The 15177-nt window shown below is 43.3% G+C and overlaps 1 protein-coding gene across 11 annotated transcripts in view; it reads right to left on the minus strand.

Moving 5' to 3' along the window:
• TUB (TUB bipartite transcription factor) overlaps window positions 1–15177 on the minus strand; it is a 173009-nt gene that overhangs the window by 89223 nt on the left and 68609 nt on the right. Inside the window, exon 1 of one of the 11 annotated variants that reach the window (XM_064657391.1) lies at window positions 6596–7018. The exons of the other annotated variants lie outside the window; for them this stretch is intronic. Coding sequence (XP_064513461.1) covers window positions 6596–6633 — 38 coding nt within the window. The 5' untranslated portion in view covers window positions 6634–7018. Of the gene's footprint in view, window positions 1–6595; window positions 7019–15177 lie in introns of those variants that run through there. 11 annotated transcript variants of the gene reach the window in all.

Consider the following 15177-nt stretch of genomic DNA (forward strand, 5'->3'; position numbering starts at 1 on the left):
CTCTCCTCCTCTGCTGTACAAGGCCCCACTGCATTTCCCCAAAGGAAGCATTTTCAATTGGGTCATTTTTTTCTCTTTAGGGATAAAAAAATGGATAAATATGTTACCTCTCAACTTACTAGCAATACAAAAGTACTAAAGTTACTTCTGCTATAATCACTGAAAAGGAAAGTAAAGATATATTTTAGATTCTTATTAACATAAAAGAATAAAACACAAAAACATCTAGTAAGTAATTTAAGTACAGAGAAAACTGAACTTTTGAAGACCTTCCTAAGTGTCACAAAGCTACACAACATAGAGATAAACTATACTGCCATCAAGTATTAGATAAAACAAGCTGGTATAAAACAACTGCGTCAAAAAAAAAAGTTTCATCTTTTATCATGTGCACTCATCCAAAATATTTAATCCAATCTTGCCACCTTCTCCCATTATTACCTTTGTACACTCTATACACTTTTCTCTGGGAACACATTTTCTTACCTAAGTCACTATCCTCTAAGTTCTCATTTTCCTAAGAACAGGATAGTCAAAAGAAGGTGATGACCATATGTCTGTAACAAAAACGAAAGCAAAAAGAGCCATGCCAACGATCACCCCAAGCTTTTCACTTGCATTTTGTGCCCTTCTTTTGTACTGTCTTCTCAAGTGAAAATTTTCCAGCCTGAAGACTGTCTTGCTGTATACCTGCATACTATTAGCATTATGCAAACAATAACAGAGAGGTGTTACATTCTCAGCTGAGGGCTCAGAACTTGCTGGTACCTTCCTGCCACTACCTCAAGATAAAAGAGATTGCAAAACTGTGGGAGAACAGTTCTTCTGTTCCCTGGAACACCATTTGCATGACACAGATTGTCACCCAGAAGGGCATCTCCTAATCCCAATTACTGGCCTTCACATACTACAGGAACAAAGCCTTCAGCAGTAAGTGAGATATAAAATAAACACCAAATAAACATCCATGATTAAAGCAATAATCTTTGAATAAACTGCTGCAAATACTGAAATTAATTCTCAATAATCAAATAATTTCAGCTTTAAAAAATTGCAAATGTACTAACTACTTAAGTAATACAATGAGAAGTTAGTATAGATTTATTTAAAAGCTACTAACAATAAAATAGAAATTAAACATCAAACGTTTACAGAGAAGGGTATCTTCTGCAGACACCATATAGCTTGCAAAACAGAATTCTATTTTCCTGAATAATCTCAAAGTGGGAAAGAGAAGAAAACAGAAAAAGAGGCAAGAAGAGCAAGATGGCAAAATGGCAAATGTTCATAAGGAGAAAGAACAGAAAAGCATGAATTAGAAAATAAGTCATTAGTGTGAGGGGAAGAGAAATGAGGAGGAAGTGTGAAAAGAATCCAGCTCTCAATAATGGCAATTTCTAGTTACTAAAATAAAAAATACCACCTCCCAGAAAAGCTGCTGCTTGCATGTCTAAATGGATGCCACTTTAAGGAACGTCCAAAAACCCTCAGGCATAAAAATCAAAACTGTCCAACCCAAGGAAGTGCAAGAGGAGACATAACATTTCATATCCACTTTCCGGCTGTGATCCAAATCTGGCACAGATGGCTTGTAAATGATTGTCAGTGCCAGAAACCTGCAAATGATCGTTGCTACCAGAAACCCGTTGGCCTGTTAGAAAATGAGTTTTAGTCTCGATCTGGCTGCTGATACCACAAAGGTGGGAGGGGGTGGCAGTACGTCAGGACAGTTGGGGCAGCCCAAGGTGCACCCTGCAAGAGGTGGCAAAGCCCCTTCAGTCCCTTACTTAAATCCACCTTTGGCACACTGCAAAGCACAAGACAACTAGGTTTCACTCCCTGCTCTGCAGCTCATCTCCCTTGAGCCTTGTCCCATTTCCATTTAAGCCAACTCACTGCAACTTCCACAGGTCTCTATTTCCCTCGCTGGTAAAACTAAAGTGAGACTTATTTTCCTCGCCTTTCTTTTCTGCCTGGTTGATTTAGGCTACCAGCTTCAGGGTAACAATTGCCTATGAGGATGTGCTTGTACAGCTCCCTCACGCTGATGCTGGGCAAACTAGGCCTTTGCTTTCCACTGGAGTCTCCATGCACTACAGCAGGAACACTGTATGCAAGAGCGCAGAGCTCCATGAAGGGAGAGCTCTAACTTAAATGTTGTAAAAGCACACAACTAGGCTAATTTTATACATCACAATAACCTGAGACAAGACAGCCTGGTTCAGAGAAGAGGACAGACATGCTCTTTGTACCCTTTTCCTTAGAACAAGCAGCTCTCATACATTATCCATGCCGTTCAGCAGGAGGCAGCTGAGCGGAGCTCGCCTGCAGTGCGATGCACCCAGTCACAAACCGCACCTTGCAGCAAGGTGAGCACTGTACCTGCACTGCTGCCTTTAGAACGTCAAAGCTTAAGCATAGAAAATATCCCAATGCCTCAAATACAGGCACAAACCCAAATGTGGGACACTCTTGGTCTTCAAGGCCGTTCTTGTTCCAGGACTTGTTTACACGTCACACTTTCAGAAATCTTCTTATCTGCCCTAATTGCCATGATTCATGAATCTACAGCACAGCTGTGCTCCGCAATTTTCATCCTTCCCCTTGCAAATAAATAACTTGTGACTGTTTATAGCTGCAATACCTAAGCACAGCCTTAAAACCTCAGAGCAAATTCACGAAAGCTACAAAAATTGAGCATGATAAAACCTGTCACAAAGAAAATAATGATATTATTGCCATCATCATGTACATATCAAGACACATTATGCCACTGCAAATGTAGGCTGTGTGATCTGCTTTCTACAGCGCCCTCTGTGCAAAGTGCCAGGCCCCCCACGGCACAGTCCAAGGGTTCCCCTGGGGCTACTGCTGGTTTATCCACACAGGTCAAGGCTCAGCAGCATCACACAGACACTTTACAGAGAACTCTGGGGACTTGCAGCAAATTGATTCCTACGTGGATTGCGCTTTTTAGGTGACAGTGTTTATATATTTCTAGTGGAACAGGTTAGCTGGTTTTGTAAATGCTGCTTTTTAAGTTATAGTAGTAAGATTTATTGTTAAAGAAGCAAGTGAAAATATAAGAACAAATAAGAGTAATAGGGACTGGGACCTCTATTTGACTGGGTTTATTGATACTTTTATCTTAGCTAGCAACAGTTTCATTTGACTATAGTTATATAGTATGGTGAACATGTTCACTTATTCAAGACACACCAACATAAAATAAAAATGAGTATGCTAATTTAAGAAATTCTATAAATTAAAAATGAGTTCAGGAAAAAGATATGAAACCAAAACATGTTTTTGAACAAAAAAATGGAACTCCTGTGAATATCCTCCCAGATACTTCTGCATTCTATTTTTACTGGAAACTGCTGTTTTCCTACAAAAGGAAAACACTACTGTGCTTGAGAACATAATTCCTCAAGAAGCTACATCTTACTGCTAACTGCCATTAGAAACCACCTTTGGGGCTGAGGCAGCAACATGAACTGCAACTGATTTTTTTTTTTATTGAGTCCAAAGTATTTTGATTTCTTATAATAAAGAACAGAGACATTGTCAAAAATGAATTCAATTTAAAGAAGAATTCCTAGCTCATTGTACCTGGTGTGTAGCTTTATGCAAGTGCCTAATCATAGGCTTGAATTTTTACCTATGAAATGTGTTTCATGAAAATAAATGCAATATATTTATTTTTAAAAAGCAATTTCTCAATTATTTTTCATAACATTAGCAACCTCAAATCTCCTCATCCTATGACTATTAGTGTTTCAAAAGCAGAATACTTAAGAGAAGAAAAGAGATTAAGGGCAAAATGCTAAAATCGGAAACTCACAAATAATATCTTTCATCCACCTCAGCACAAAAAATCTAGCATTGACACTGAAAGAATTGCTTACTATTTTTGTTGACTCACTCAAAATGTTCTCAGCATCTTAAAAGGGGAAGTAGAAGTTCGTGAGTTGTGGACATGCAGGTGAATTGCTTAATGAGCTGTGCATGACACACATGGAACTGATTCCCTCTGCCTCATTTCACTTGTAAGGAAAAATATGCCATTTTACTTAAGAAAATAAAATACCTCTCTGCATTAATTAATTCAGGTATATAGCTGAAAGGTACGTTCGATTACTAGGAGGAACAGTGTAGGTTTAGGAGTCATGCTACCATTTCAAAGTCCATGCCAAAGTTGTAACTGTTTTGCCAAGCTCAGAGAAGGACCTGCAGCATTTTCTAGCAGACTGCACATCGGCAAGGCTCAGGCTATGTCACATATGTCTTTACAGACTTCATCATGCCCAACAGTCTGTGCTCTGTCCCCCACACTAGCAGCAGTGACATTGTTGGCTGTCACATGTCACCCAGACCATAAAGAAGGTGGCGAACAGGCCTCCAGGCTCTGAGAGTTAGCAAGGATTGAACTCACTACAGTAAACAAGAATCTGAAGCAATGGAGCAGATAAGTGTGAGACATTTTGCTCTCAGAGAGAAGATGAACTATTCCAAGGGGTGCACATCAGCTCTCTCCCTCATCTTGTGTATTCCACTCCTAGAAAATCGTACTTTGACCTAATTTATTAATACAGTGTTTTCATGTGTAAACTCAGTCACATGCAGAAATCATTGCTTCCTGGGAAAGTAAGTTTAGGGGATCCTGGAGGATTCTTTAAACATGCGAGTTCAATGAGATTTGGCTCCAAGTCAGGAATTAGCTCTGAAGACTGAAAAATGAGTCAACTTCTTGAGAGAATTCTATGTTGGAAACCTAAATAAAGATATTTCAGAGCAGGAGCATGGTTCAGTTACCATTTGGTTTCGGGCAGTCCCCAGCAGTTTCTGGCCATAAACATGTGGTTAACATTCAAGAAAAATACTATATTAGAAAAGACATGAGTATCATCAAATGTGTTTCTCTGAAGATCTACTGCTTTGCCTCCCTTTGCTTCTCTGAGCTGCACTGAGCAGAAAAAGATGTTTTACTTCCTTCTTCAAGGCCACCGCTCCAAAAACCCTCAGCAAAGTTTTGGCATTGGCCTCTGCAGAGCCTTGTGTACAGTGAGAGAGGGGAGAAACTGTTCCACTGCTGCTGGGAAGAGCCATGAACAGCTGTTCCTCTGGTATTTCTGCCTTCATTACAAGGCTTCAAATTGCATCAGAATGTATCCACTAGTCATTTTTGAAGCCTTATTGCCAATTTCTTACGTCTTTTCAAATCACATGGGTTGAAAGAGCTATTGGAGAGAGAGTGGCAATATTCTCAGGTTCACTGTAATCAGGTTTCTTTCTTTCTGATTCTTTTACTGATTTGAACTATCACGTGCACAGATCAAAACAATGACCTTCCACTTGTGCATCTATTGTGGGGGGGCTTTTTCCCTGTATTAAGGAGTGATTTATTTGTATTTATGTTGCAATCATTGTGGCACAGACCCACTACAAACACTGCCATTGAGAATGGGGCAAACTACAGCTGACCTGCTCAAACACCTGTTTTTGTTAATATTTGTTAGTTTTATTCTGTAAATATTTTTAATTCCGTGATTCTCCACCAACATTTAAAACAAATATTTATGTTGCTGTATCTACCTTGGTTTATTTACAAACAAACTAATGAAACAGACATGCTGTGCTGTCGTATCCAGAAGAGCATGATTTCTCTTTGTAATAATCCAGTTTGAAAAAGATACTTTAAAGAAAAAACAAAAACAAAGAAACCACCAACCCATAATGTTAATGTCACTCCGAACAGCAGTTTCAGAAACGGCCTTATTACTGTTCCACGGCACACAGCTCATCCCGCCCGGAGCGAGACCTTTGGCTCGGTTTCTCCTCGGACCGGCAAGTCAGACACAAACTATTCCCTGGTTACAGCGGCAAACGCTCCCGCTCCAAACCCGGGGCGGGCGCTCGGGGCAGGGCAGGGCTGTGCGGCAGAGGAGGGCCGGGGGGTCTCCGCACACCCCGGGCCGGGCGCGCTGGCGCTCGGGGCTCCCTCCCGGGCGGCCGCCGCCGCGCCGCGGCCCCCGTAGCTTATGGCAACGGCGGAGCCAATGGCAGCGGCGGGCCGGGCGCTGCCATGGCGATCCCGCTCCCCGCCATGGCGGCACCGCCGCCCGTGGCCGCCCCGCAGCCCCGCTCCCGGAGCCGGCCGGCGGCGGGGGAAGCGCGGGGCCGGCTCCCCGAGGCTGCCCCAGGGGTGGCGGCCGCCACCGAGGGCGCAGCGCTCCGCCCGCCACGGGCTGGGGGGCGGCGGCGGGCAGGACGGCTGCCCGCTCTCCCCGCGGGGCTGACAGCTCTGCCCGAGCCCGGCCCCCAACTTCGCGGAGCGGGACCGGCCCGAAGTTGGGAGGCGGGACCGGGTCCCCCCCTTCGGCAGCACCCGACCGGGCCGGTCCACGACCCGCTCCCCGCGGCGGGACCCGCCACCGCCCCGCCTGGGCGGGGGTCCGGCTGCCCCGGCCCCGCGGACCAGGCACAGGCTCCGGCGGTGACCCCCCGAGCCCGCCGAGGGGCAGCGGCTCCCGCCCAGGGGGCAGCGCCGGTGCCTCAGCTCCACCCGCCGCCCCCTCCGCGGGGTCCCCCCTACCTGTAAGGGATCCAGTCTGCCTGATGCCGTGAACTCATCTCTCCCCGGCGACGCTGCCCGGAGCCGAGGAGGGGGACGCGGCCGCTGCTGCCCGAGTTGGAACCCGCCACGGCGCGGGCAGCATCCTCCGTCCGGGGCGGGGGCGGGCGCCGCGCCGGTTATCCCGGCAGCGGCCGCAGAAACATCCCCCCGGGGAGGACTCCCAGCGGCGGGCCGGGCTGCATGGGGAGGGGGCGGCCGGGGGCAGCGGGAGGCGGCTCCCAGCCCTTCCTCCCTGCCCGGAGCGGCGGCTGAGTCGCGCACCGGAGCGGGGAGGGGCGGGGGAAGGGCCAGCGCGGGCAGGGAAAGGCAGGGCAGCAGCGCCACGGCCGCGCCGCCGCTACCCGCCCGCCCCCCCGCTGCCACCGCCGCCGCCGCGCTCAGGCATCGCCCGGGCGAGGCGGGACCCGCCGCGCCGCCCCGAGCCGGGCCGAGCTAAGCCGAGCCGAGCCGAGCCGAGCCGCCCCCCGCGCCGGGCCCGCCCCTGCCCCGTCAGCCGCGCCGCCACTGGGCATGTGCGGGCGCCGCGGCCGGTGGGGACGGGCACGGCTCGGTTGGGCTCGGCTTTGCGCGGCTCGGCTCGGTTCGGCTCGGCACAGCCCGGCACGTCCCGCCCTGTCCCGCCCTGGCGTCGGGCAGCGACCGAGCCCCGAGTCAGGCGCGGTCCGGGCATTCCTCGCCTGACCGAGGCGGCGAGAGGTGCGAGGAGAGCGCAGCCTTGAACGCAGGCTCCTCTTAGCCCAGCCCACCGCCAAAATGTATGAATTTCAGCAGCTCGCCCCAAAATGGTCGAGGAGCTACGGCCTGAGGGCAGTTTGTAAAAGCTTAACGCGGCTTAAAGGGAAAATCCGTGGTTTCTGTTTGCCAACAGTGGGCCTTGCGCTGGTGATAGCTGCTGGACCTCGTGGCCACCTCGGCTGGCCCTGGCACAGCCACAAGCTCCAGCAGCTCTCCTGGGAAAACCTTGGTGGAAGGCTGAGGCTGGTTGGGAGCATAGTACAGCTATAGCTCCCTGAGGAACGGGCCTTTTGATACACGGGTGTCTCACAGGCCACCATCCACTCAGCCCAGCAAGACTAGCTGTGCTCAACTTCTATAGTCACAGCAGAAGTAAAGCCCTTTTAAACCATGTAAATCCCACCTCTTCCCCTTTGCCTGTGTCAGACTATAAGCTTATAGAAACAGTTCCGGACTTTGTGGAAGAAACATGACCTGAAGAAAGAAATTAGTGAAAGATAAGAATTAATTAAAAATCCAATCTCTATTTGCTTTGAATAATGTCAGTCCCTGGTATCTCACAATTCTGTTGTAGATAACATTTGTATTGTATATGGAGGAGATGTTTAAAGAAAACACTGTTGCGAATTAACTGAAGTCACCTTTTCGCACAAAACATTATTTGTGGAATAAGCAACCAAGGAATTAAGTGTCACACCCTGGAAAGGCTAAGATAGTAAGAGGCACCTAAGTAACAAAGATGTGAAGCTCTGACCTGCTAAGCCATCCCCAAATTGCAGCGTTGGTTTTCTGCTTAATAGTTTGAACCCATATGGAAGAAGGGTACAGTACAGGTTTTCCCATTGCAAGGATTGCAGAACTAGAAGGATGAATGATTAAGGCTGTGGAAAGATGCACACCTGAACAAAGTGGAAAAAAAAAAAAAAAAAAGAAAAAATATTCACCTAGGAAAATAGAGACGAGGAGTTTGGAGGTAAGTGCCCAGAAATGGTAGATTAGAACAACAGAAAATGAACGTTCATTTGGGGTTTGCAGCATAAAAAGCAGGGAGAGTATTATAATTTAGCAAATTAGAAACAGATTGAAGGAGGTACTTTTTCATGCAACGTAACTGTATGGTTGAATCCACTACCAAAGAAGACGACTGAGGCCAGGAAGCCAGCAAGACACAACAGAAGGTGGTACGCTTAACAGGTAACAGAAATGTTACCGTATTCCTCACTGTTGTAAGGCTATTTTGTTTTCAATCCAGAAACCAGAATTTGAACATTTTCCAGAAGTTAAAATGAGACCTGCTTTTAAGGAAGAATTCCCTCACACCCTGGGGATAAAATGATTTGCTGCTTTCTTGACCAATGTCAGGCACTGGACTCAACTGCCCTCTGTTCCAGTCAGGCACAACCTGGAGCTGTAAAACAACAGCTTCACGACCACCTGGCAGTGTTATTAGGTGAGGAGGCGGCTGCAGGAGAGATTCTCATCTCCTAGTACTAAGGGGTGTGTTTTTTAAGCATGCCCGTTTGCTGAGGCTTCTGTGGAAAAAAAGAAAGACGAAAGAACAGTTTCATGTCTTCAGGAGCAAATGCACACAGATCAAAAAGGTGCCTCTGAACCTTTGAGTCATATGAAATAGGAAACTACTTTACTGTCATTTAACAGCCAAAGACCATGTTTGTGTTAACAAACACAAAGCATACAGGGTTACTAGGTGTTAAGATGGGAGACTGTGAGGGTGTGCTGGAAGATAGGGGTGCACAGAGCATAATGTCCAGCTATGAAAAGCTGATGGAGGAGAAGAAAGATCAGGAATATTGTAGGCGAAGAAGGGAAAAACAATTCTATGGTGTTTTATCTGCTTTTGAAGGGTTTATATATGCCCTTTCCCTCATCCTCCCCTGCCCCAATTCTCCCTCATCCCTTTACCATCTTTGATACATATCTTTTGTACTGCTTCACTGTCCAGTTTTGGTTCTTTCTCACTGGCAATGCTCTTCCCCCGTTTCTGAAGCAGGTGAGCAGAACAGAAAGGTGAATACCAGCCCTCTGCAGCTGGCAGCATTAAGAGCAGGGTTACTGCATATCTCTAACTCTGAGCAAAGTCATAACATCTTCTATGGACATCCCTCTGTTTTGTCTACATGGCACACAGAGCTATCTCTGAATGACAGGGCAGGTGCTACAGAGAAATCCTTGCCAGGAAAAAGACCAAGGTGTTCATTTTACTGTGTAACAAGCCTCAAGATTGCCCTTGAGGTGCAGATACATTCACTGGCATTTCTAGTAATTCTCAGCAGCTCAGGGAAGAACTGGCTTCACACACGCCTGTTTCTCCAAGGATTAAAACAAAAAATAGGAAAAAATACCAACATGAAAATAACCCTTACATGCAATGATGATTTGTAGGTGCTATCTGTGAAGAGAGTTGTACTTCTCAAAAGCCATGTTTAATTAGTTTCAGATACCAGCTTGATGGGCAAGGCAGACTGTTAGAAAAACAGAGCTTTAAAGGTTCAATGACTGATATATGAAACAAATGCAAAGCAGCAAGGTAGATGCAAACCTGGCTCCTCCACTGCCAAATGTGTCTCACTAAGCAACATCTTCCTCTACATACAGTGTGCTGTCTTTCCAATTATCCCTGTTTTGTCCTCTGTGTAAAATAAGTGTCCTACTAATATGGTTTTTAATTGAAGTGATGAATAATACAACACAACTATATCTAACAGTTGAAAACACCTGCATTTGCAACTGAAAGCCTTCTGGCAATCTGGGTAGAGAGCAAGACATCAAAGCAGGAGGACTCTGTTGAAAGGGAGTCTGGAGAACCTAAGAAAGCAGTAAAATAAGAAACTGATGTGAGCTCTTTCCTAAGTGTACAGATTCATGACTTTTAAGTCTAATTTTCCCATGATGGGGAAATTAATTTTCTTATTATTTAGCCCATTAAAAAAAATAAAGTAGTAAATGTATATACTGATTTGAAAAAATGCATAGAGTGTCTTTTATAGAGAGGTTTTTAATCTACTTATATTCCTACTGTTTCTCTTTCTAGGCCCACTGTTGCATCTGCACCAGTAAGCACAGCTCTATTCAGAGCTTGTGTGCTGCAGATTTAAAGGTCTGCAGGTTGTGTGGCTTAGGTTTCCTACACCTCACAGCTGCTATAGTAGGCTCAGGATATGTATTGAATTAAATTCCTGCCGTGTTTACCTTTTTAGCTGACCTGAAAAGAAGGCTGAATTTTAAAAATAGGAAAAGTATAGTTATTAACACCCTAGGCGAACACCATAACCCACCCTGGGTTTATTCTTTACTAGAACACACGTCCTAACTCACAGTTTCTAACTCATTCATAAGACATTCACAAGACTAATTCAATCTTTACTTTTTAGGTCTTTAAAAATGGCCAAAGCTGCCCATTTGTTGCCTCTAGATCAGCTCAAGCACTTCTATCCAGCATTTTAAATCTTAGAGCAGCACAAACAGAACAGATTTGGCATAAATGTGTAAAGATTCTAAGTTTTCCTTTTTTGTCTTGGACTTTTCTAATTTTAAGCTCCGAATGACAAGGAATAGGAATATGTTTGTGCTGGCATAACTACAGAAGTGATTGTATTTAGATTTTTCCATTCCAATATATCTAGAATCAAGTGAACATACACGAAGCAAAACGATGCCAAATAAAACTTGTCTGTACTCATTGCAAATCTAGAGTTCCTAACAAAGTTCATGGAATTTTCTGTGTAAAGATCAGATCAGTTGTGAGCTTATCTAGGATATTTTGTTCATTTGTCTGAAAATCAAACTGTGCACCTAACCAGGATCAGATGCCAAAGGTGAAGGTTTTGTATAATGAGCTGATATTTGGCAAGTTCAGTGCATTTCTTCCCAAGCTGTGAGTTCTGACATGCATTGGATCAAATTCCGAATAAACTCCAGGGATGGTAATAAGGGCATTAAAACTTCCACAAATCAAAAATAAGAAAATTCCCACAAAAACTAAACCAAATCAAAGCCCTGAATGGTAATAAACACTTCAGTAATACCAAAGACATGACAGAGAGAATTCTGCTTCTTATGGGTTTTGGATGAGGCTTATGCCAAGTTCACTGTCCTTGCACCTTAAACAGAAGAAGCCCAGGTTAGATCTTGTTTCCCTAGTAAGAAAAAAAGCATTATTTTTGATATGCCAATTTCAACTATAACCAGAAAATTTTGTGGTAAAGGTGAACAATTTGGAGATGAAACTCTGGGAAGGAGACAGATTGGTATATGAAAGACTGATTGCAGCCTTTACGTGGTTGATCATCTTCATCTCTCCATGAAAGCTCACCTTTCCTTATTGCATTTCATCTATTCTCATTCCAGTAAGTACATTTCTGTTTCTTTACTGCGAGACTGTGAAGCATAAATACTGATCAGTAACACACTGAAATAAAATCTATTCTGCAATAACAGAATAGAGTTCTCTTGCCATCCAGGGTAATTTCTCACTTTAGTCACTTCAGTTTGAACTTGCCTAGCTCCAGGAGATCCTGTCTAATATCAGGGTTTTTACAGTTAATATCAAGCTGACACCTACATCTACACATTCCTATAAAATAAGTATGAGAAAATGTTGACTTTTGAGGAGTAAGAGTTGTTAAGCTCACTTTCCCAGCACTAGAAATCAAAGCTCATACACCACTGCCCTTTTGTTTAATGCTGGTGGCCTGCTTTCAACACCTGCTAAAGAAGTTTTTAGTTCAGTCTGATACCACATCCTGTAACACCTTTAGGATCTCTCTCAAAATCTTGCCCTGGGTATATCCAATTACTGTTTTTATTCTCCACTGTAAGTAATAAATCCTGTTACTGAGGTGAAAACAAACTATGTGACTGCTGTACATGAAGTCATTGAAACTTGAGTGAGAAACTAGTATAATCATAACTAGAGCTCCTGTCATATTTGAAATTGCTGTCCCATTGAATACTCACCTAAGTACGGTGGGGCCACTAGAAATGGATTCTGTTATATATTCCCTCCAGGCTCCCCTTTTTAATACCCTTTTATATTATTCCTACATCCTGATACCTAAAGAGATTTTTCATGAAGGAGGAATTTTCCTATGACAATGCTTAAATACAAAATTGGATAACCCTATCCCATTTCAGCATACTATTTCACATAGATTTTGCTTTAAAGGGCTCCTTTTCCCTTTGAAGTTTATTATTAAACCATATTTTACACAGTAATTTTGCTCTCATCTCCTGCATTTAGGCTCTTTGAACATTTCTCAACCATTTATGCTATTTACATATCACTCAAAGTGGTTAGAACACCAGCTAAACCAGACATATTTTCAAAAAGATTCCCCTGCCCAAAGTACACGTCTCTTGTCTATAAGACAGGTCTAAATTCATAGCAAACCAAATGCCAGTTTCCTGCATGAAAATCGTAAGTCACTTTTAGTTTGTTTTTCTCTTCTAAAAATCAAGGGTAGTTTTCAGTTCTGACTCCTTTTTTTTTTTTTTTTCTGTTTTGTTTTCATGGAATCACAGGATGGATGGCAATGGAAGGCATCTCTAAGAGATCATCTTGTCCAACCCTGCTGCCTAGAGCTGTGCCAACTACACCAAGTTTCTCAGAGCTGTGTTCAGACAAGGTTTAATTATCTCCAAGAATGGAGACTCTGCAACTTCTCTGGGCAGCCTGTCCTGCTGTTTGACCAGTCTCACAGTCAAAAGGTGTTGTCATATGTCTAAATGGAATTTCCTGTATTTCAGTTTGTCCCTCTTACTCATTTGGTCCTCTGAGCTAAGATGCATCATTTTGCTCTCAGCCATCAAGAGGGGAACATATTGCATCTCCCTTTGACCTCATGGCAAGTCTAGAGGACAAAAGAAGGCTCTTCCCACTCAGCCTGAGAGAGCCATGCTAAAATTTTGAATTTTTGCAAGCTGTTAGCAAACGGTAGCATATCTTAGCCTGCTGAAAGGATAAATCTCAAACCGTTTCTTCATATTATGTTTCCTCATGTATTTTCTTTTCAGCATGGTGAGTAAGCAACTGTACTTAATACTGCAAAACCTCAGGATTAACCTGAAGCTAAGCTCATCCTTCATAACTGTTCTGTAAAAGCATGCGAAGGCATTACTTCCAGTTATTGTAAATAAGAAAAAACCCATTGAAATTATACATCTAAAACCATCTACCCCAACTGATGATATAGTTTTAGATGTTCATGCTTTGGTATTGGGGAATGAAACAAAAAGCCAAACAAAATCCTGTCTAATCTCAGAGATATTTCCAATTCACAGATATTTCAAACTCAGGTGTGACTTCTCCCCCCTTAAAAGCTGTTAACTTCATCTGACGATGAGCAGAAAATTGAAATGCTCCCTGCAGAAATTGTAAGTAGAACCAGAAATGCTTTGCCATAGGTGTTTGTTTGGAACATCATGATAATGACCTTCTCATTTTATACCCTCTAGATTTCTTCCATCAAACACAATTACTCAAAGAAGTCAGTTTATTACAAAAAAAAAAAATAAAAGAGAGCCACAGAGTTTTAAAGAATTAACGTTCCATTACCCTTTAGCACAAAGCTGCAATCAAATTAAAATGAGGTTGAGTTCACTGTACAAGGAAAAAAAAATTGAATGGTTTTGTTTGGAATCAAAGCAGCTGGAAAATTGGAAACTTGCTTTAGAATAGCTGAGCGTTTTTATAGCTAGAAAACATTCTGCAGTCTTCAAAGTCTTCAGATAATATTTAAGATTAAGTAGTACTAAGTTATTATTTTCATTTGGTTTCTTTAAAATGATCTAGCTAGTAAAACTTTTCAAAAGGAGCAGGTATGAGTATTTAAATTATTGTTCTTCTGCACTCTTTTCAATAGAATGGGTTAAATGTATTTGATCTTGCAGTGGAAACACCTGATTTTCCTCCAGAATTTATGCAACTTGTTAAGTTGACTTACTGCAATCATCTGCACTTCTGGCCAATCTATGACACTACTCGTAATATGACTGCTTTACATCATCTTTGTAATGCAATAAAACATCACATTCACATTAGAGATGATAAACCAAGGCAAGAGCTAGATTATTTAGTTTGGCTGCAGTTAAATAGAAATCCTCAGGATAAGCTAGGAAATGATCAGTTGATCTTCACTGAAACATCCATCTTCAGTGCATACAAATTAGATTCTGGGTAGAGTGTGCCAAGCACTTTCTGAGTCCTCCATATTTGCCAGTACAAGGACAAGATGATAGTGCATTGCTTACTCAGTGTTTCCCTAAATTACAATCTAATGCAACTGGTAATAATTTCAAATGTACAGATACACTAAATTAACTTAAACTGCTGGCTGAGAATTTCTGTTTGCAGGCACTATTAATGTTATTGATCTCAGCACACCCTTTTGTCACTTTACCTCAATAGATGACTAAAGCTGTGGCCAAATAGTTCAACATAAGCTAAATGTGAGGCACTGTGTTCAATAATGAGGTCCAGCATAAAGAGCCTTTTTTTGTATGTTTTTGCATTTTCTTCTAAAATGTTTTATTTCACTGTTTACCAGTAAAATACAGTGATTTGGCTGTTGAAGTTTAACAGCTATTTGCTGGGCAGCTCCCAGCTTCCACTGGAGAATGCCAGGGCAGGAGTTTTTTGACTGGTGAAGCAGTAGCTCCCCACATGGGCACCTGGGCACTTCCTGCCTGGCGTTCTCCATGGACTGATCCTGCAGCTCCTGTGCCACCCAGCACCTGCCACCAGCACACCTTCCCACAAACACCACCCCCAGCAGAGCTCTCCTGCA

Source organism: Pseudopipra pipra, chromosome 6 (assembly GCF_036250125.1).
Source record: "Pseudopipra pipra isolate bDixPip1 chromosome 6, bDixPip1.hap1, whole genome shotgun sequence".
Taxonomy (NCBI): Eukaryota; Metazoa; Chordata; class Aves; order Passeriformes; family Pipridae; genus Pseudopipra; species Pseudopipra pipra.